Source organism: Crotalus tigris, unplaced genomic scaffold (assembly GCF_016545835.1).
Source record: "Crotalus tigris isolate CLP2741 ecotype Arizona unplaced genomic scaffold, ASM1654583v1 scf7180000019504.1669754, whole genome shotgun sequence".
Classification (NCBI taxonomy): domain Eukaryota; kingdom Metazoa; phylum Chordata; class Lepidosauria; order Squamata; family Viperidae; genus Crotalus; species Crotalus tigris.
The window spans coordinates 944,596-964,818 of record NW_024097569.1 but is presented as its reverse complement, the minus strand read 5'-3'; the positions used below and the strand labels follow the sequence as shown (position 1 = coordinate 964,818).

At 40.8% G+C, this 20,223-nt stretch overlaps 1 protein-coding gene across 2 annotated transcripts; it reads left to right on the top strand.

The window, feature by feature from the left end:
• Positions 1–711: 711 nt before the first annotated feature.
• Positions 712–14,195, top strand: IFNLR1 (interferon lambda receptor 1). 2 transcript variants are annotated; one of them, XM_039363023.1, is made up of 7 exons: positions 712–817; positions 2,599–2,716; positions 4,351–4,535; positions 6,055–6,203; positions 7,547–7,709; positions 9,644–9,759; positions 13,270–14,195. In XM_039363023.1, exons 1-7 carry the CDS (start codon positions 754–756, stop codon positions 14,119–14,121), a joined length of 1,647 nt encoding a protein of 548 aa, XP_039218957.1. In that variant the 5' UTR covers positions 712–753; the 3' UTR covers positions 14,122–14,195. The 2 variants fall into 2 exon arrangements, with proteins under 2 accessions (XP_039218957.1, XP_039218958.1); XM_039363024.1 differs by lacking the exons at positions 712–817; positions 2,599–2,716; positions 4,351–4,535 and adding an exon at positions 4,068–4,290.
• The last annotated feature ends 6,028 nt before the right edge of the window (positions 14,196–20,223 follow it).

Below are 20,223 nucleotides of genomic sequence, written 5' to 3'. Positions count from 1 at the left end.
GAGAGAGAAGGAGAGAAAGGGAGAGAGAGAAAGAGGGAGAGGAAAGAGGGAGAGAAGGAGAGAAAGAGAGGGAGAGAAAGGGAGAGAGAGAAAGAGGGAGAGGAAAGAGGGAGGGAGAGAAAGGGAGAGAAAGAGAGGGAGAGGAAAAGAGAGGGGGGGCCCCTCAAAGTTGCCCAACTGGCTTTCATGGCTAAGGCAGGACTAGAACTCACGGTTTTCTGCTTTCTAGCATGATGCCTTAGCCACTAGATCAAAAACAAGGACTCAAAAATCACCTCCCAAGTTTCCCATTTTTGGGTTACCATCTGCAGGATACATCATATCATTCCTGAGGATTGGACCTTCTTATAATCGTCTTTTATTTGGATTTAGCTCAGTAACTATGTTCTGAATGATTTTTAGACCGACTCCCATCCTCCTTACTGTTTTCCTCTAATACACCTAGGCATACCCACTGAAGGATATAATACTTATTTTTTTTTCCGATATTTTGTTTGCATCCAGCCTTAGAACTGTCATAAATTTCACTTTGACTCCAAGGAGCTGGACGGGCGCCAGGAGAAGCAAGAAGAGCCCAGAGGGGCTTTCCCACCGCCCCCACGAGACCAGGTGGCGGGGGTGTTTTTTTTTCCCGCATCAGGTGATGCTGTCCTCTAGAGGGCCGCCGTTCACATGTGCTGATACCACACAGGAAGCCCAGAAGTGAAAGTAAGAGAGCAAATTGGGCACAGATTTAAGCTGAGGTCCTTCTGAATGCCTGCTGTGGCGTTTAGCGTCTTGCTACTGATGGTTTTTGCTTCTTTCCAGCCCGTTCAAGGTACGATCTTCTCCCCTCCCTCCAAATCTCTGGGGCAGCTTGATTTACGGTTAGCCTAGGGTTTTCAGAAAATGCAACCAAACCAGGAATGCATTCCCCTTTTCAAAACTCTCTGGATTCAGGCTGTAGCCATTGGCACCTGATCTGAGCAACAGGAAGGGGTGGGAGATATTTCAGGCAAAGTCCAAAGGGCATCCTGTATATCTCCCATGTTCAGACGGGAAAGAGGTGGTTTGAAATGGAAAATAGGGAAATTTGGCTAAAATTGGGAGACGCCCAGGTGCCTCAGTGTCCCATATGCTTTCCCTGTTGGGAGTGGGACATTATAACCCACCGGACCACGATCAAGTTCTTGGTAGACTCGGAACCTCCTTGTGATCTTTAACTGCTGAGATAGAATGATAGACCTTGGTGTGAGTCAGTCTTGACTCCTGGTGACTGCCTGGATTAATTCCTGAAGTTTTCTTGGGAAAAAAATGGGAAGTGCTTTGCCGTTGTCTTCTTAGGGCTGAGAAAAAGTGACGGGCCCAAGGTCACTCAGAGGGCTTTGAACCTAAGGCAGGACTAGGATTTTCCCTCCACTCCATTTGATAGGAAAGAGAGTCAAGGTGGGGCAGTCTTGACTTTCTTTCTCACACTTTCCTGTTTCTCCAGACTGTTGTTGTTAATTGCGAAGTCGTGTCCGACCCATCGTGACCCCATGGACAATGTTCCTCCAGGTCTTCCTGTCCTCTACCATCTTCTGGAGTCCATTCTCCAGACTAAGCTGATGTTTTCCCCAAGTCAGTGATGGCAAACCTTTTAGAGACCGAATGCCCAAACTGCAACTCAAAACCCACTTATGCATGGTCGGGTGCCGGGTGGGTGTGGCCCATTGGGTGGGTGTGGCCCATTGGCTGGGCGTGGCTGTGGTGGTAACAGCAGACTGGGTGGGACTAAAAAGTTCAATCAATCAATTCCAACTTTGCAAGATCTTTTTTTTTCCCGTGAGAAGTTGAAATTGACTGATTGATTGATTAGGCGGAGGCCTAAAGCGAAAAGGTTTTATAAAACCTAGCTGAAGGCCTAGGACTGGGGCGATGGCACGCGTGCCCACAGAGAGGGCTCTGAGTGCCGCCTCTGGCACCCGTGCCATAGGTTTGCCATCACTGCCCCAAGTTTACCGTGTATGTTTTTCAAAACTATCACTGTCCTGTTCGATACCGACAAATTAAGAAAGTGTCATTCCAAAACACAGGGTTGGGGAAACTTCCTAATTACAGATAGTCCTTGACTTACAACCATTTGTTTAGTGACCATTTGAAACTATAACAACACTGAAAAAGTGACTTACAATCAGTCCCTCTGCAGCATCCCTGTGGTCACATAGTCAGTATTCAAGCGCTTAGCAACAGGCATGTATTTATGACGGTTGCAGCATGCCAGGGGTACAGGATCGCCATCTGCCACCTTCCCAGCTGGCTACCAAGAAGCATAGTCAGCGGGGGAAGCCATATCCGGTTAACAACCGCATGATTCACTTAACAACGACAGTGATTCATTTAAAACTCATGGCAAAATAGGTCATAAAATCGGGCACAATTCACACAGCAATGGCCTTGCTTAGGAGTGGAAATGCTGATTTCAGCTGTGGTTATAAGTTGAGAACTACTTGTGGTTTGTGCCAGGTGCAAATTGGAGGAGTGGGGAAACTTACTGTCCCCCCAAATGTTCCAATGGATTGTACAACCCAGCCTTTTGACCCAAGAAGCAACACAACCTCTGGCTTTAATTTGTGACAGGTGACGATCTCCGCCCGCCTCAGAACCTCACTTTTGTCTCAAAGGATTACAGTCTGTTCGTGAAGTGGTTCCCGCCTGATGGTTCCCCACCGGGAATGTCCTATACCGTCCTTTGGATGTGAGCATCGGAGGGAAGGGACGTTCGTTTTCAGGTCTGGGGGCTCCAGTGGGTACATTGAGGCCATATTGTGTTCATTCTCCCCAAAGGGCTGCCATGGTGCAGTTCTCCACCCATCTCAGAGATACCAAATCGGGAGAAGGGGGGGGCGGATGTACTGCATACCTCTGCACGGGACAGGAAAATGGCTGCTAGACCACAATGGGGCATGTCTGGTACAAATTTGCAGTCCTGGTAAACCAAAGAATGGTGATTTGCCAATGATGGCTATACTGTCATCTGCTGTATGAACTCAGAGAACTGTGGTATCATCCACAAACTGTTGTAGAGCAAATCATGGTTTAATGTACTGCCTGATTTGGACATTATTTTGAAGTAAACCAATCCTAAGCACAGTTTCCCGATACTGATATAGCTCATAACACAGTCCCCCCTTTTAAATAGGAACTCTCCTTGCCTGCTTGCCTGCCTGCCTGCCCCCCCTCTCTCTACATAGATACATACATACATACATACATACATACATACATACATACATACATATTGTCAAAATAATGATCACCAAGAGAATATCTATCCAAAAATAGAATTTAATCCACCAAGCTTTCGTCAAATACATTTGACATTGTCAGGGTTAAAAGGCAAACGCCGGGGGAAGTCTTATATACAGTTGTTTAATGCCTGCTTCCGGCTCCTGGAGCGTGTCATCGGCCCCAGCTGATTGAATTGAGTCCCAAGTACACACACCCCCATCAGCACCTATCCTCTTTCCATTGCTAATTTGCATTCTGTCTATGACTTGGGACTCAATTCGATCAGCTGGGGCTGATGACACGCTCCAGGAGCCGGAAGCAGGCATTAAACAACTGTATATAAGACTTCCCCCGGCGTTTGCCTTTTAACCCTGACAATGTCAAATGTATTTGACGAAAGCTTGGTGGATTAAATTCTATTTTTGGATAGATATTCTCTTGATGATCATTATTTTGACAATATGAATACTCCCAAGAGTCGCGTTTTTGTTTTTATTTCTCATTATATATATATATATATATATATATATATATAGATAGATAGATAGATGGATGGATGGATGGATGGATGGATGGATGGATGGATGGATGGATGGATGGATGGATGGATGGATGGAGGGAGAGAGGGAGAGAGAGAGAGAGAGAGAGAGAGAGAGAGAGTGTAAAACTTGATCACCAGGAAAAGTTAAAACATTAAAAGTTTTAAATATAAAACACTAAAAGTTTTAAATATAAAACATTAAAAGTTTTAATAGTAAAAGTAGAAACCTAGCTTTCGTTGGCTCCTGCCAACATCATCAGGGCGTACATAAATCCATGGGAGTAAACATTTATAAGTGAGTTAACGCCTGCGCTCGACTTCTGGACCGCTCAGCCTTTCTTATGGTCCAACTTTCACAGCCCTACATTGCAACTGGGAAAACCGTGGCCTAAACCGTGGCCTTGACTATACGATGGACAACCCTAGTGGGAGGCATTTAAGACCCACCCTGTGCCATCCTGCAGGATTCGGTGTGGAAGAGAGAAATCACAGCATTTCAGGTGAATGCAAAACTTAGATGGTCCTTCTGATTTATTTATTTATTTATTTATTTATTTTAGGGATTTATTTGATCTTCAGTGGGAGGAAGTGCAGCACTGCCGAAATATCACTGAAACCATTTGCAATATTACTTGTGTGTTTCAAGAACCAAGCAACCGATATTGGGTCAAGGTGGAAGCTCAAAGCAGAGCTTGGGCTGGATTCATCTCATCAGTGCCTGAAACCATCGATTACATCCTTCAGGGTATGATGATCTGGTGGGTGTAGCTCTCCTCTTCCCAGGAACAAGGGGGGACATGATAGCAGTATTCCAATATCTCAGGGGCTGCCATAAAGAAGAGGGAATCAAGCTATTTTCCAAAGCACCTGAAGGCAGGACAAGAAGCAATGGGTGGAAACTAATCAAGGAGAGAAGCAACCTGGAACTAAGGAGAAACTTCCTGACAGTTAGAACAATTAACCAGTGGAACAACCTGCCTCCAGAAGCGGTGAATGCTCCAAAACTGGAGGTTTTCAAGAAGAGACTGGACAGCCATTTGTCCAAAATGGCATAGGGTTTCCTTCCTGAGCAGGAGGTTGGACTAGATGACCTCCAAAGTCCCTTCCAACTTTTTTATTATTGTTATTGTTGTTGTTATTGTTGTTATTGTTGTTGTTGTCCATGGAGTCACGATGGGTCAGACACAAGTTCGCAACTAGCAATAACAACTGCAACCTTTCAACTTTATAGGACTTGTAGATTCAAAATTCCTGGTGGTAGAAATTATGGGAGTTGTATTCCTATTTCATCTATAAGGCAGCCAGCTAGGGAAGGTTAGTCTAAAGAAAATATGACATTCTGGCTCCAAAAATCCAGAAAGACACAAACAGCTATTTCTAAGCAGTTTCTTTTATTGTTCCTCACCTAAAGACATAAATCTTGCCAAAGTAAAGCATCTACTTGCCTCATTAAATATGGACTCTGAGAAGCTCTAGGGAGGAACTGTCTTGACCCTTCTCCTCCCATTCAAGCTATCTAAACTTCATTGTCTCTTGGTTTTCTAAAATGCAGCCCCTCCCTCCTGGGAATCCAGGTTACATGCATCACGCTTAATAATAATAATAATAAAGTTGGAAGGGACCTTGAAGGTCATCTAGTCCAACCCCCTGCTCAGGCAGAAAACCCTTTACCGTTTCAGACAAATGGCTGTCCAGTCTCTTCTTAAAAACCTCCAGTGTTGGAGCATTCACTGCTTCTGGAGGTAGGTGGTTCCACTGGTTAATTGTTCTAACTGTCAGGAAGTTTCTCCTTAGTTCTAGGTTGCTTCTCTCCTTGATTAGTTTCCATCCGTTGCTTCTTGTCCTGCCTTCAGGCGCCTTGGAGAATAGCTTGACTCCCTCTTCTTTGGGGCAGCCCCTGAGATATTGGAACACTGCTATCATGTCCCCCCCTCATCCTTCTCTTCGTTAAACTAGACATACCCAATTCCAGCAACCGTTCCTCATATGTTTTAGCGTCCAGTCCCCTAATCATCTTTGTTGCTCTTCTCTGTACTCTTTCTAGAGTCTCAGCATCTTTTTTACATCATGGTGACCAAAACTGGATGCAGTATTCCAAGTGTGGCCTTACCAAGGCATTGTAAAGTGGTATTAACACTTCACGTGATCTTGATTCTATCCCTCTGTTAATGCAGCCCAGCACTGTGTTGGCCTTTTTGGCAGCTGCAGCACAGGGCTGGCTCATATTTAAGTGATTCTTAACCACCTGCTTTATTTTTTTCCAGTGCAACTCGCTCCTCCAGTTCTCAAAGTAAAATATACCAGAAATATCCTTGATGTGAATGTTTCTTTCACCTACCCTTCTTGTATGAAGGACGTCTTTCAGGATCTGACCTACGATTTGGAGATTTGGAGAGTTGGATTCCGGAATTTGGTGAGCCAGAGAATGGTGCTACTGGGTTTGTTCGCAAAATATTTATTACAATTGTATCCTGCGCTTCTTCCAAAGATCTTCAGTTGGTGAAGACTCTTTTCGCCATGACCAATGAAATAAAATATAGGATCCCTTGCACATTCTTTGACCTTATTTGCTATCTAACAGTGGAGGGTTTCTTTAAATGCGAAGGGCTTTGTCTCCTTCCTCCTTTGATGGGATATTCAAAAATAATAAAAAAATAAAGCATCTTAATAAAACAAGGATTAAAATAAATGGAAAAGGACAAACCAGGGGATGGCAGCCTAAAAGTTAAATCTGTTGCCACCAGATGCATCTGAAGAATTCAGAAGAAGGGCGGGAAAGGGATAGGCTTCTTCCACCATTGTTCCCCAGGAATTAATAGCAATAGCACTTAGACCAGTGGTTCTCAACCTATGGGTCGGGACCCCATTTGGGGTCGAACGACCATTTCACAGGGGTCGCCAAACAACGCCATTTTTCTCCCCTTTTCCTTAGCTATGCTACTCCCTTTTATTCTATTGGCTTTTGAAAGCCAATAGAATAGACTCTCTTGAATAGAGTCTAATTCTATTGGCTTTCAAAAGCCAATAGGAATTGTCCAGGCTGTCTCTGCCCTGCTAAGCCTGCTGAAATCCCATTCTGCAAACGGTGCTGCACCAGTTGAGTAGTCCTTGACTTACGACCGGTTGAGTAGTCCTCGACTTATGACCGGTGGGGGGTCGGGGCATTAAAAAGGTTGAGAACCACTGACTTAGACTTATATACCACTTCATAGTGCTTTACAGCCCTCTCTAAGCGGTTTACAGAGTCGGCATATTGCCTCCAACAATCTGAGTCCTCTTTTTACCGACTTCGGAAGGAAAAAGAAGCTCAATCAACCTTGAGCCGGTCTGGATCGAACTCCTGGCTGTGGGCAGTGAATTAGCCTGAAATACTGCATTCTAACCACTGCGTTGCCATGGCTCCTTTGGTGAGGTCTGATGTCTAAAGTCTGCTGCCTTGATTTGGAAGTTAGGCAAATAGCCAGCAAAACTAGTACTTCTTGTTAGCTCAGTGCCCCAGGAATATTTCATCTCTTTTTCAAGGCCTCTAACTTGGAGACCATTCTCCATATCAAATGGCAGTAATCCGTATCCCTCCCATGTTCATCCATCCTCCGTTAATTGTGTGACTCGATTTTAAAGATACAGAAGAAGAAGCCCAGGAAGGGGAAGTTGGATCTTAGGGATGAGTGCCAAGTCTATTGCCCTCGGTCTGTCTGCTGTGCTCTTTTGCTAATGTTTCTGTTGGGTTCAAGTCTGGGTTTGCCTGTTTTCCAGGTGACTATATTAGAGAACAATCACAAGCCTTCAGTGGAGGTCCCCGCCACAGAGTGGCCGGATGAGGAACACTGCCTTCGTGCCCGAACATCCTTCTTTAGAAATGGAGACAGGAAGCGGAGCAACTTTTCGGAACCACTTTGCCTGTTGTTGCACCAAGAAGGTACAGAAGGAGTCCATGGTCTAGAGCAGGAGTAGGCAACCTTGGCTCTTTTATGACTCGTGGACTTCAACTCCCAGAATTCCTGAGCCAGCATGGCTCAGCTTGGAAACCTCTCCCTTTCCCCTCAGCACGGCTGGCTCAGGAATTCTGGGAGTTGAAGTCCACCAGTCATAAAAGAGCCAAGGTTGCCTACCTCTGATCTAGGTTTATCTGTCTGTCTGTCTGTCCGTCCATCCGTCCGTCATCTAGGTCAGGGCTAGGCAACCTTGGCTCTTTTATGACTCGTGGACTTCAACTTCCAGAATTCCTGAGCCAGCATGGCTCAGCTTGGAAACCTCTCCCTTTCCCCTCAGCATGGCTGGCTCAGGAATTCTGGGAGTTGAAGTCCACGAGTCATAAAAGAGCCAGGGGTGTCTACCCTTGGTCTAGAGCTCAGTGAGCATGATCCAACACAGAAAATCTTGGCGTAGGATTGCAAACTTCCAGTTTTGTGCACCCTTAGTCAGCGCAACCCCATTAAAATAGTGTGTGATTGGTCTTTTGATACAGACAAGAAATACACCCCAAATCCAAGAGTCACAGAAGTCCGTGATGACTCTTCCTTCATTTTGAATTGTGAATTGTGTTCACCTAGAGTCATTTGCAGAGATGAGTGGCTGTAGAAATCAAATAAACAAACAATTAAATTTCAAGACAGAGTTGCAGAGGTTCCTCTTTTTCCTTCTTTTCGCTGGCTGCTCCAGAGAATTATCTGCTATGTGGGCGCGTTTTCTTGCTTATCACGGTTTGGCTTCTTAACATTTACCTTGGTTTTTGGGGTGCAGCTCCTCCTTGCCTTTGCTAGTGGCCTGGAGCAAGGTTAGCTCCAGGTTCAGGGCTCTTATTTGGGTACTATATTGGTCCCTCCTATCACACAGACATGGCAGTTACTGGGATTCTCTCAACAAAGGGCACAGTGGCTGCCAGAGTTGAGCAGGATAATAATTCATTGGTAGAACAAGCAGCTTGTCTTGAAAAGGTCCTGATTTGGTATCGCCAGAGAGAGCTAGGAAAAATCACTTGAAATTTTGGATCCTAGACCATTCCTTGATATTGTCAGTTCACTATAAATTGGAATATGTTGTTTAGCTCAGACTTTTTGGACCTGGTATTCTGTAGAGGTGTTAGACTTCAGTGGCTGACTTCAGATAATATGGTAATTAACAATTCCAACTTCCTCTCTATTTTTTTTTATATAAATATTTTATTGAGTTTTATAAAGATAAAAGGGGAACAGGATCAACAAAGGTGGAACAAGGGGGAAAAAAACATACAAAAAGGTTAAGCCAAGGGAAGGGAACAAACATAAAAAAGGGGGATTATTCCCACAAGTTGACATCGCTTCAGCGTAGACCCATCCAGGTATACATACTGTATTAAATCTTAAAAAGTAATCTAGTATTAAACAGCTTACAATGGCTAATTTTACCTATAATTTATTTATTTATTTATTTATGAGACTTATATACTGCTTTAAGTGCAAGCACTCTCTAAGCGGTGTACACCAGTAAGCAATGTATATATATATATTTACATTGCCCCCAACAATCTGGGTCCTCATTTTACCTACCCCGGAAGGATGGAAGGCTGAATCAACCTTGAGCCGGTGAGATTTGAACCGCTGACCTGCTGAACACAGTCAGCTAAAGTGGCCTGCAGTACTGCACTCTAACTACTGCGCCACCTCGGCTCCTATAAATAAAGGGTTAATCAATACATCTCATTCATTTTGCTGAATAACAGTGCTTAATATTAATTGGTTATAGTATCTTTAAAGTATTAATATATTACTTATTAATTATATATTAAAAAAACAAATTCTTCTCTATTAATATCTGAACAATACATTTAGTATCTCATAATCATGTTTGTTTGTTTGTTTGTTTGTTTTCCAGCAAGAAAATGGGAAATCATTGCCTTTCCTTTGCTTGCTATATTGGTTATTGGTGGTGTGATGCTTTTCTTCTGCTACAAACAGATGATCAAGCAAGCTGAGATGCCTTCAGTTTTGGTATGGGAAGTATGGAAGGTGTTGGAAATGAGTATGGGGAAGTTGAACTTCCATAACAGTGGGCATCTTTTCATACACAGAGGCTGCACAGATGTGAGATGGATGCCCTGCCTACGCATGCAGGCACGTGGGTCTTGCATGGGTTTTTCACAATAGCAGTAGAATAGCACTAGTACTTATACACCGCCCATAGTGTTTTACAGCACTCTTCAGGCATTTACAATGCAAGCATTTGGATATTGCCCCCAACAAGCTGAGTCCTCATTTTATCGAGTTCAGAAGGATGAAAGGCTGAGTCAACCTTGAGCCTGTTAGGATCGAACTCCAGACTGTGGGCACGGTTTGCCTGCAATACTGCACTTAACCACTGCGCCACCATCGCTCCTGCAAACAAAACCAATTTTCAGCTCAGAAGAAATACCATGAAAACAGTTTTAAGTATTTCTTCTGAAATGTGAATCAGGCAGTCTCCCTCTGGCAGGAATTCTTGTCTCCTAGCTTAGAGGACCTCCCATCCTAAGTCAAGGGAATGTGGCATTTTCTTGTCTTGATCCATATGCTTTCTGGCTGCTTGGAGGGACAGCTTTGCAGTTCTCCTAGACCAGGGGGAGTCAGCCTTGGCTCTTTTGTGACTGGTGGACTTCAACTCCCAGAATTCCTGAGCCAGCATGGCTCAGCTTGGAAACTCTCCCTTTCCCCTCAGCATGGCTGGCTCAGGAATTCTGGGAGTTGAAGTCCACAAGTCATAAAAGAGCCAAGGTTGCCTACCCCTGTACTAGACAATGGCTGGTAGAGTTTTATTTTTTTTTCTCACTGAAGAAGGTATGCATAGTGAGGAAAAAACAAGGTTAAGTACACCATCTGTCATTTTTCACATGGTTGTTCCCCATTGGCCAACTGGAGGGGACATTGAATGTGGCAATGACTGTCCTGGTTTGATAAACAAGATCCCATAGTACCAATAGAAGAGAATATGTGTACTTCAGGGTTGAACTATGGAGTCCCTGGTGCTCTCTGAGCTTGGTTGTTTTCTTGCAGATGTTTCATTACCCAACTAGGTAACACCATCTGATGACTTTACCTAGTTGGCTAATGAAACACCTGCAAGAAAACAACCAAGCTTAGAGAGCATCAGGAACTCCAGAGGTCCCAAATTAATGTGAAAAACAAGCCATAAATATAAACTGTTGGGTAACATCTGTCTGAATCAGTTTGGGGAAGTAGTACTTGCTTCTTGCTTAGGATTCAGCTGCACATTCTGGTGGACGTGAACATAATTAAGTTAAATATAGTAGCCACAAAGCAGGTGGTTTCAAAGAAGAAGAAGACAGCGAGTAGAGGAAAGGGACCTAAGAAGCTTTCTTTAGTAACTAAAGGGAGTGACTATCTGCATGACAACCAGGCCCACCACCTTTCTTGGCCTCATCAACCATCATTTGGTCAGTGCAGAAGAAATAGCAGCTGGTGTGATTGATGGCAAGAGATTGTGAGAGTTGTGCTTCAGAACATCTGGAAGGCACCACATTGAGAACCCTTGCTGATTAAACCATGGTCACAAAATGTGCTTGCCAGCCTCTTAGCCCAGAGTGCTGATGTTGAATAAGACCATTGATCAGCAATTCTTCCAAGTATTCAATTGTTTAATGTAGCCCATGATAAATATTGCCCAGCATTGTGGACAGATATTTAATGTTATCAGTGTGCAATCCTTTGGGAGATATCTTGTTTCCACCCTTGTGCCCTGACACTTTTTTTAACTGAGGAGGCTAATGTGGACCTAGAGATTTTCTTCATTTTAAACAGATGCTCTGTCATTGAGCAGTGTGACCTTTGCTCATATAAATGGGATTTATAATTGGTATTTAGCAGCTGATGGTCTAGGAGTAATGATGTCTGATGGCAATTATTCCACCCTTTAAAGTATCTGGTTTCTATACCAGTTAAATTCATCCAGAATCGCCCATCATAAGGACCCCAGTGGGTTTAGCCTATATAGGAATCAAATTTATGGAGAATTCAGATTTAGCATGGTGTATTAATAAGCGCAAATATCAGTTTGAAACTAAAATGGGTCATTTAAAAAAAATACCCAGCTATGAACTTTAAATGATTAACTGCATTCTCGTGGGGCAGTACCAGTTGTTCTGTTTAAACTGTGCACCCATTTAATCCTGTCATCTTAGACTTGTTCCTTTTCTTAAGCATGTTTCAGTAGCAACTTATATATATATTCTTTAACAGATGTTCCGAGTTTTGTTTCATGAGCGTTTCTTTTATTTGGATCTCTAAATAGGACATCTTTTTTCTGTGTTACTTACTCAAAGATATTGAAACCAGTGAGAAGAATTCCTGAATTTTTTTATTCTCTTGCCTTATCTTCCTGGCCGGGGACTGTAATGCCAATAAAAAACAGAGAAGGGGGAGCAAACCTTCTCTTTTTGTAATAATGCAGTTTGTGATAGAATATCTTTACAGTTATCTTAGTTTTGTGTCCATTGCAAACTCTCTGCACTCTTGAAAGAAAATCTCGGCATGATTCATCTTCTTCAAGATTACGATGATAGAATTCCAAATTATCAAAAGCTAATAATAATAATAATAAAGTTGGAAGGGACCTTGGAGGTCATCTAGTCCAACCTCCTGCTCAGGCAGGAAACCCTATCCCATTTCGGACAAATGGCTGTCCAGTCTCTTCTTAAAAACCTCCAGTGCTGGAGCATACACCGCTTCTGGAGGTAGGTTGTTCCACTGGTTAATTGTTCTAACTGTCAGGAAGTTTCTCCTTAGTTCTAGGTTGCTTCTCTCCTTGATCAGTTTCCATCCATTGCTTCTCGTCCTACCTTCAGGTGCTTTGGAGAATAGCTTGACTCCCTCTTCTTTGGGGCAGCCCCTGAGATACTGGAACACTGCTATCATGTCCCCCCTCGTCCTTCTCTTCATTAAACTAGACAAACCCAATTCCAGCAGCTGTTTCTTATATGTTTTAGCTTCCAATCCCCTAATCATCTTTGTTGCTCTTCTCTGTGCTCTTTCTAGAGTCTCAACATCTTTTTTACATCGTGGATCAGGAAAAAGTAGGCACTTTTCCCTTTTTCTGACACCTGGCAGTTCTTCTAAGCTGAGTTATTTATTGTTTTATACCTGCCCAACTAAGGACTCTACGTTCCCACCTACAATATTCTCTGTGAACTATTAGGGGCAATAAATTACTGGTTTTAGTTGCCATCTTAAATTAATTCAGTTTAACTTCCAGATCTTGTTCTTGTTGAATAAGCTTAATTTTACTTTCTTCCACATTTTTAAATTTCAAGTCAAGATGTTGGTGTAGCTAATGCAGATGTCCCTTTACAATAAATCCGTGTCTATACAGTAAGCAAACAAAGCAGAACCTTGTTGTTCTCCACTTATTCTTGTTGGCTGTTCTTCTTACTTCCCGTTTCTCAATTTTAAAAAAATGAAAATATGTTGTCTTTCTTTTATCCCTCTCTCCCATCTCCCTTTCCAAATTAGGATTTCTCTAAGTATCAGCACCCAAAGAACCTGCTGGAATTTGATGAAGAGAATTTGACCATAAGTGACCTCTTTATTCTGGGACAGAAAAACACACCTGCCCACCTGCTAACTCTTTCAGCGCATTCTTTATTCGAAGAAGGTGAGGACAGCGATGAGGATGATGAAGAGGATAATAGTAGCCTCATTCCTTACACGGAAACTCTTCGATTCCAGAAGAAAGATGAGAACTGCTCAACAGTTGAGATGTTTCCAAAATGTTCTGACTCTTCTTTTGGATCTGGCGATTCTCAGCTAAGCGGAGAAGGCTGGCCGCCTGCAACGACATCAGAGCCCTTTTTTACAGCAGAATGGATGACCATGGAGGCTTCTTCTGGAGTCTTCGAGAAGACGTTCCTTTCTGAGGAGTCTGTTATGAATGAATCAGTTAGCCTTGCAGGCGATTTCTCAGCTGCTAGTCAAGAAGGTGAAGAAGTCACAAACAGAGACATTGACTTTTTGAACAAATTAATGTTCTTAGAAAGCCATGGCTTGGACTTTCCTGCAGACTTGAAAATCAGGACTGCAGGAGTCCAATGCAGAAGCATTTTTGCCAGTCTACAAAACTCAAAGACCTCTCTTTGTAGTGAGCCCGAAGGACAACAGGTTACAGAAGAAAAAGGAGGTGAAAATGAGTCGAACAATTGTGAGGATCTCCAGCTAGAAAAACCTCTGCTTGATGTGTCTTGTAAAGACAGGGTTGAAAATGGAGAAGGGGTTGAAAACAATACTGTGAAATCTACGCGCCACAATTATCAACCCAGACCAGTGGTTCTCAACCTTTTTAATGCCACGACCCCCAACCGGTCGTAAGTCGAGGACTACTCAACTGGTGCAGCACCGTTTGCAGAATGGGACTTTTGGAGGGCTCAGCAGGGCAGAGACAGTCTGGACAATTCCTATTGGCTTTTGAAAGCCAATAGAATTAGACTCTATTCATGAGAGTCTATTCTATTGGCTTTCAAAAGCCAATAGAATAAAAGGGAGTAGCACAGCTAAAGAAAAGGGGGGGAAAAATGGCGGACTGCGTTGTTTGGCGACCCCCGTGAAATGGTCATTCGACCCCAAATGGGGTCCCGACCCACAGGTTGAGAACCACTGACCTAGACAGAGACATTACATTTCAACAAACTGATGCTGGTTACTGGTATATATTCTAAGACTAGAGAGGATCTTACCATGATTTTTCTAAAAGATCCTTTGGTGAGAGTTGCACTTTAAAAATCCAAGAAGACTGCATATGTATATATTAATACATATATTTCACTTAAAAATCCCCTTCCCTCTAGCTCTTTGGAATCAGAATGAACCAAAGAGGACAGGTGGTATAGTTAACAGTGTATTTCTAGGTTGCCATAGTCTTACATTGCCTCTTATTTTAAAAACAAAACAAAGCAAAGCTGAACATTCCTAAGCGAAATTCCACTGAGATTCAAAACTGGAACAGCAGTTTTCATTGTTGATTTTGTCATGGAAATTGGAATTTTGCTATGGAAAAGGGATTTTGTCCTGGACAAGTGAGCATTCTTTCCCAACTGAGTAATGTTCAGCTTGAAAATATCTATCCATATTTTGGATATCCGTGTCCTTTTCTCCATTTGTGAATAGTTGGGGTATGTTTTCTCTGCCTGTTTTAGTCTTTTTGAACAGTAAATTCCAATCAGAATCGTAGCAAGCATTCACAAGTCTGTTTCAGTGTTCACAAATTGGATTTATCTTGCTGACCCCAATATGTGAACAAATAACAGTTCAGTCTGGGATCAAGAACTGAGAACAGAAAATACAGAAGATTCTTGTGGAAGTGTTAAGCCAGGGGTCTTCAAACTTGGCCATTTTTAAGACTTGTGGACTTCAACTCCCAGAATTCCTCAGCCAGTGTGGCTGGCTGAGGAATTTTGGGAATTGAAGTCCACAAGTCTTAAAGTTGCCAAGTTTGAAGACCCCTGTGTTAAGCCAATCCAGACTGGTGCTATTCTTTTAAAACTGAAAGGTGCACTTTCTAGAATTAAGGAAGGGATAAAGATAATTCTTTTCGGAGAAAGTTTTTTCAACCTTGCACTATGCCCCTGATGACTTTTTTTCATCAACTCATTGCAAAGAGAAGAAAGAAATATCAGATATGCTTTTTATTGTGCAATTGTCTCCACACAAACTTGGATCTAAGTTTATATTGAACTGAAGTACCAACAAAGGAGAATCTCTGTAGCTCAGGGTTGAAATGAGGTGTCCCTGCCCAACTAGGTAACATTGTCAATGCTAGTGCTGATAGATGCTACTGATGCTATCACTGATGTTACCTGGTTTGGGCCATGAAATGCTTGCAAGAAAACAAGCAACTAAGGGAGCACCAAGGACCCCTAACTGTGAAGTATTTCAAACCAAGAGCCACTGTCAGGTTCTAAATACTTTTCTAGAATGTGTGTTTTTGTGTTATATACCTTCATTTATACCTCATATTGAGATTGCCATGTTGTGTCCCTCATTGGTTGGGGCAGCAAAATTCATAGACTGGGAATTCTGAGAAATGAAATCTACAAGTCTTAAAGTTGCCAAGCTCTGAAATAAACAGTTTGGGGAGTTGAGAAAGAGTGGCATAAGAAAAAAACAAAGTCAAGCTCGTTAAGAGAATGCTCCATTTTTCTCCTTGTTTGTAGACATCTTCCTGTCCTCCTTCCTTCAGGGCTCTCAAGCTTTGTCAGGGGATGTCAGGAGGTGATTTCATCCAATTGACGACATTAATTCCTGTTTTTAACCAGGGTGGTTCCTTTGATCAGTTTAGGGTACACTGGATGCTTCTCTTGGTCATGTCTTTTTTTTTTTTTTTTTAATTGAAAGTTTTATAAATTTTACAAAAAGACAAAAATAATACAAAACAAAAAACAACATATACAAAAAAAAACTAAACATCACATATAAACCCCCCCCATCCCCCACCCCTCACAAACACCCTCCCTTCCCCCCCCCCTGAGCTTCCCAGAGCAGAATATAGGCTTAGTTAAAAATTAGCAAATAAAAATAAAAAATTAAATTAAAAAAATTTTATATTTATATATATAAAAAAAAGTATCTATATATAACATTCTCTATATATGAAAATAAAACTTATGAAAAAGCTATGTAATATTTTTTAATACCCAATCTAAATTGTATAAATTTTATCCATTTGTCCCAAACGGCAAGAAACTTCTCTTGCGTTTGTTGCTTTAAGAAAGCCGAAATCTTTGCCATTTCCGCCAGATAAGCTACTTTAAGAAACCATTCCTGCAATGTAGGCAAAGATTCCTTCTTCCAATATTGTCCTACTAACAGCCTAGCGGCTGTAATCAAATTTAACATCAATACAACCTCCTTTGTATCACAATCTGTAACAATACCCAACAAAAATAATTGCGGAGTAAATTTTACCCTCCTTCTAAAAATTCTCTGGATATTCCACCATATTTTGATCCAAAATGCTTTTATCTCTCTGCATGACCACCAAATATGATAATAGGAAGCATCCGTATAACCACATCTCCAACATTTGGGTTGTACGTCAGGGTACATAAGAGACATTTTTTGTGGATCAAGGTGCCATCTATAAAACATTTTATAAAAATTCTCCCTAAGGTTCTGTGCTTGTGTAAATTTGACATTTCTCACCCAAATGGTTTCCAGATATCCAATGAGACTGGGACACCAAAATTCTGCGCCCATCTAATCATGCAGTCTTTAATTAATTCCGTTTCTGAGTCCATTTCAACTAATACCCCATAAATTCTCTTGATATGGGTTTGTCTTTGATCCTTGACTTGCTTAATAAGATTTCCATCTTCTCTAAGAAAACCCAATTTACAATCCACCTTCCATTTATCTACTAGTTGCCTATATTGAAACCAAGAATAAATAATATTTTCTTGCGCTAAATCTTCCCGTAATCTTAACTGCCAGTTTTGCCCATCCCATCTAAGTAACTGACTATAAGACACCATATCCATTTTTATACCTCTTTTTATTCCTTCTATCGCATGCCAAGGTATGGCCCATAATGAAACTTTAAAATCACTTTTATAATATTTTCTCCAAGTCCTAAGTAAAGAGATTCTTAAAATATGAGATTTAAAGACCCAGTCCATTTTTTTATTAAATATTAAATAGGCATGCCACCCATAAAGTAAATCCCATCCCTCTATATGAAGTATCTCAGGATTTGTCAAATTTACCCAATCACTAATTAGTGTTAAAACCACCGCATCGTAATATAATTTCAAATTTGGTACCTTGAGTCCACCCCTCTCACGGAAGTCTTGCATAATTTTAAACTTAACCCTTGGCTTTTTCCCTGCCCAAATAAATTTATTAAGACCCTTCTGCCACTCACTTAAATTAATCTCATTTTTCAAAATCGGTAACATTTGAAACAAAAAAAGAAACTTGGGTAGAATATTCATTTTTATCACTGCAATTCTTCCCATGAGGGATAATTGCAACTTCTCCCAATTCTTCAAGTCCTTCTGTACCCTGACCCACAACCTTTCATAGTTATTTTTAAATAATTTTACATTAGAAACAGACAACATCACCCCCAAATATTTTACCTTATTAACAATCTCAAAACCCGTCAAGTTAGCCAAAATCTGCTTCTCCTGACTAGACATATTTTTAGGTAAAATTTTAGTCTTATTTACATTAATCTTGAAACCCGAAACCAAACCATAATAATGAATCAACTGTAATAAGTTTACTACAGAGCAATCAGGTTGCGACAAAGTAACAACCAAGTCATCCGCAAAAGCTCTCAACTTATATTCTTTTTTGTTAACTTCTATTCCTTTAATTTCCTGAGACTCTCTAATTTTAATCAATAATATTTCCAATGTTAAAACAAACAACAATGGCGATAAAGGACACCCCTGTCTAGTACCTTTCTCTATTGTAAAAACCTCCGACAAACCTCCATTAACAATAAGTTGTGCCATTTGTTTTTGATATATTACCGTAAGAGCTTGTAATATCTTTTCGCCAAAATTCATTTCTTCCATTACTCTTAGCATAAAATGCCAATTCAATTGATCAAATGCTTTTTCAGCATCTAAAAATATGAGCCCTGCAGGAACTTGGTTGTTCTTGTCTAAATATTCTAATAGATTAATAATTTGTCTAACATTATTTTTCATATACCTTCCAGTTATAAACCCTGATTGATCTTTATGCACAAGATGATGCACCACCCTCATAAGCCTATTTACCAAAATTTTTACAAATATCTTATAATCCACATTTAAAAGAGATATAGGCCTATAATTTTTTGGTAAAGTAAGATCTTGATCCTCCTTTGGAATCAATGATATAAAAGCACTACGCCATGAAGGAGGAATCTCTAAACCCTGTAAGATACCATTAAAAAGATCATTTAATGGTTGGATCATCTCCTCCATTAAAGCTTTATAATAAACAGCTGTTAACCCATCCGTACCCGGTGCTTTCCCTAGTTTCAATTGTTGAATTGCTGAGGCAATTTCCTCCTTAGTAATTAAGCCATTAATTTCATGTTTCTGATCCTCAGTCAGTTTGGGAAAACTTGCCTCAGCTAGATATTTATTTATATCTAGCAGTTGCACGTTAGTAGATTTGTATAACTTTTGATAATAATCCAAAAAAGATTTTTTAATCAATTCCTTCTGAGAAACTAATTTACCCTTGTAATTTATTTTCTCTATTATTCTCTGTCTCTGTTTCTTTCTTAATTGATAAGCCAACCATCTCCCAGGCTTATTAGCATTACAAAATGTATTTTGTTTCATAAACAATAAATTAGTTGCAGCTTGATCTGCTATCAACATATTAAATTGTGACCTTAATAACTTTACAGATTCTTTAATACTTTCATCAGAAGGATTTAGAATCAAGGCCCTTTCTTTTGATTTAATTTCGTCTTCAAGTTCTCTACGTTTCTGAATCTGCTTCCGCTTATGACAATTATTCATTTTTATCAAGACACCACGCATAAATGCTTTACCTGCATCCCATACCATTGACATTGAAGTCCCCTTATACATATTCAAAACAAAATAGTCCTTTAAACACTCCTTTAACTTTTGAACATTCTTCTCTTGTCTAAACAAATTTTCATTAGCTCTCCAGGATCTCCTTTCCTCTTTCTCTTGAGTCAGTTCCATCCAAACTGGGCTATGGTCCGTCAGTGATCTAGGAAAAATCTTTACATTCTTTACTTTATTATACAAATCCGTAGTAATCAAAAAAAAGTCAATTCTTGAAAAAGATTGGTGTCTATCAGAAAAAAAAGTGAAATCTCTCTCCTCTTGATTACATTCCCGCCAATAATCCCTTAATTCCCAGTCTTCCTTCATATCAAAAAAAGCTTTAGGTAACCTTGCTTGTTTAAGAAAAGGAGAGGAACCTTTCTTGTCCCTTTGTATATCTAAGACACCATTCCAATCACCCATTAATACCACTGATCTATAGTCAAGCAATGTTATTTTTTGATGTAACTGCTTATAAAATTGTTCCTGTTGTTGATTTGGAGCATAAAGTCCCACTATAAGTACTTTCTTACCATATATACCAAGTTCAATCATCACATATCTCCCCTGGGGATCTGATTCTACCAGACAAGCTGGTAGGTTTTGTTTAACATATATAACAACTCCCCCTTTCTTCCCAGGAGCAGAAGATATAAAATGAGATCCCAAACGAGCATTGACTAAATATTTCTGATCTTTAAGTAAAATATGAGTTTCCTGTAAGCAAATAACATCATTGGTATGTTGCTTCAAATAATAAAAGATTTTTTCCGTTTCTGAGGAGAATTCAATCCATTAACATTCCAGGTCAAAAACTTTGCCATCTCCCTTGGCACGCAGCCTGGAGAAGACACCATCAAAATCTGAAAGAGCTGCATGTGTTGCATAACTC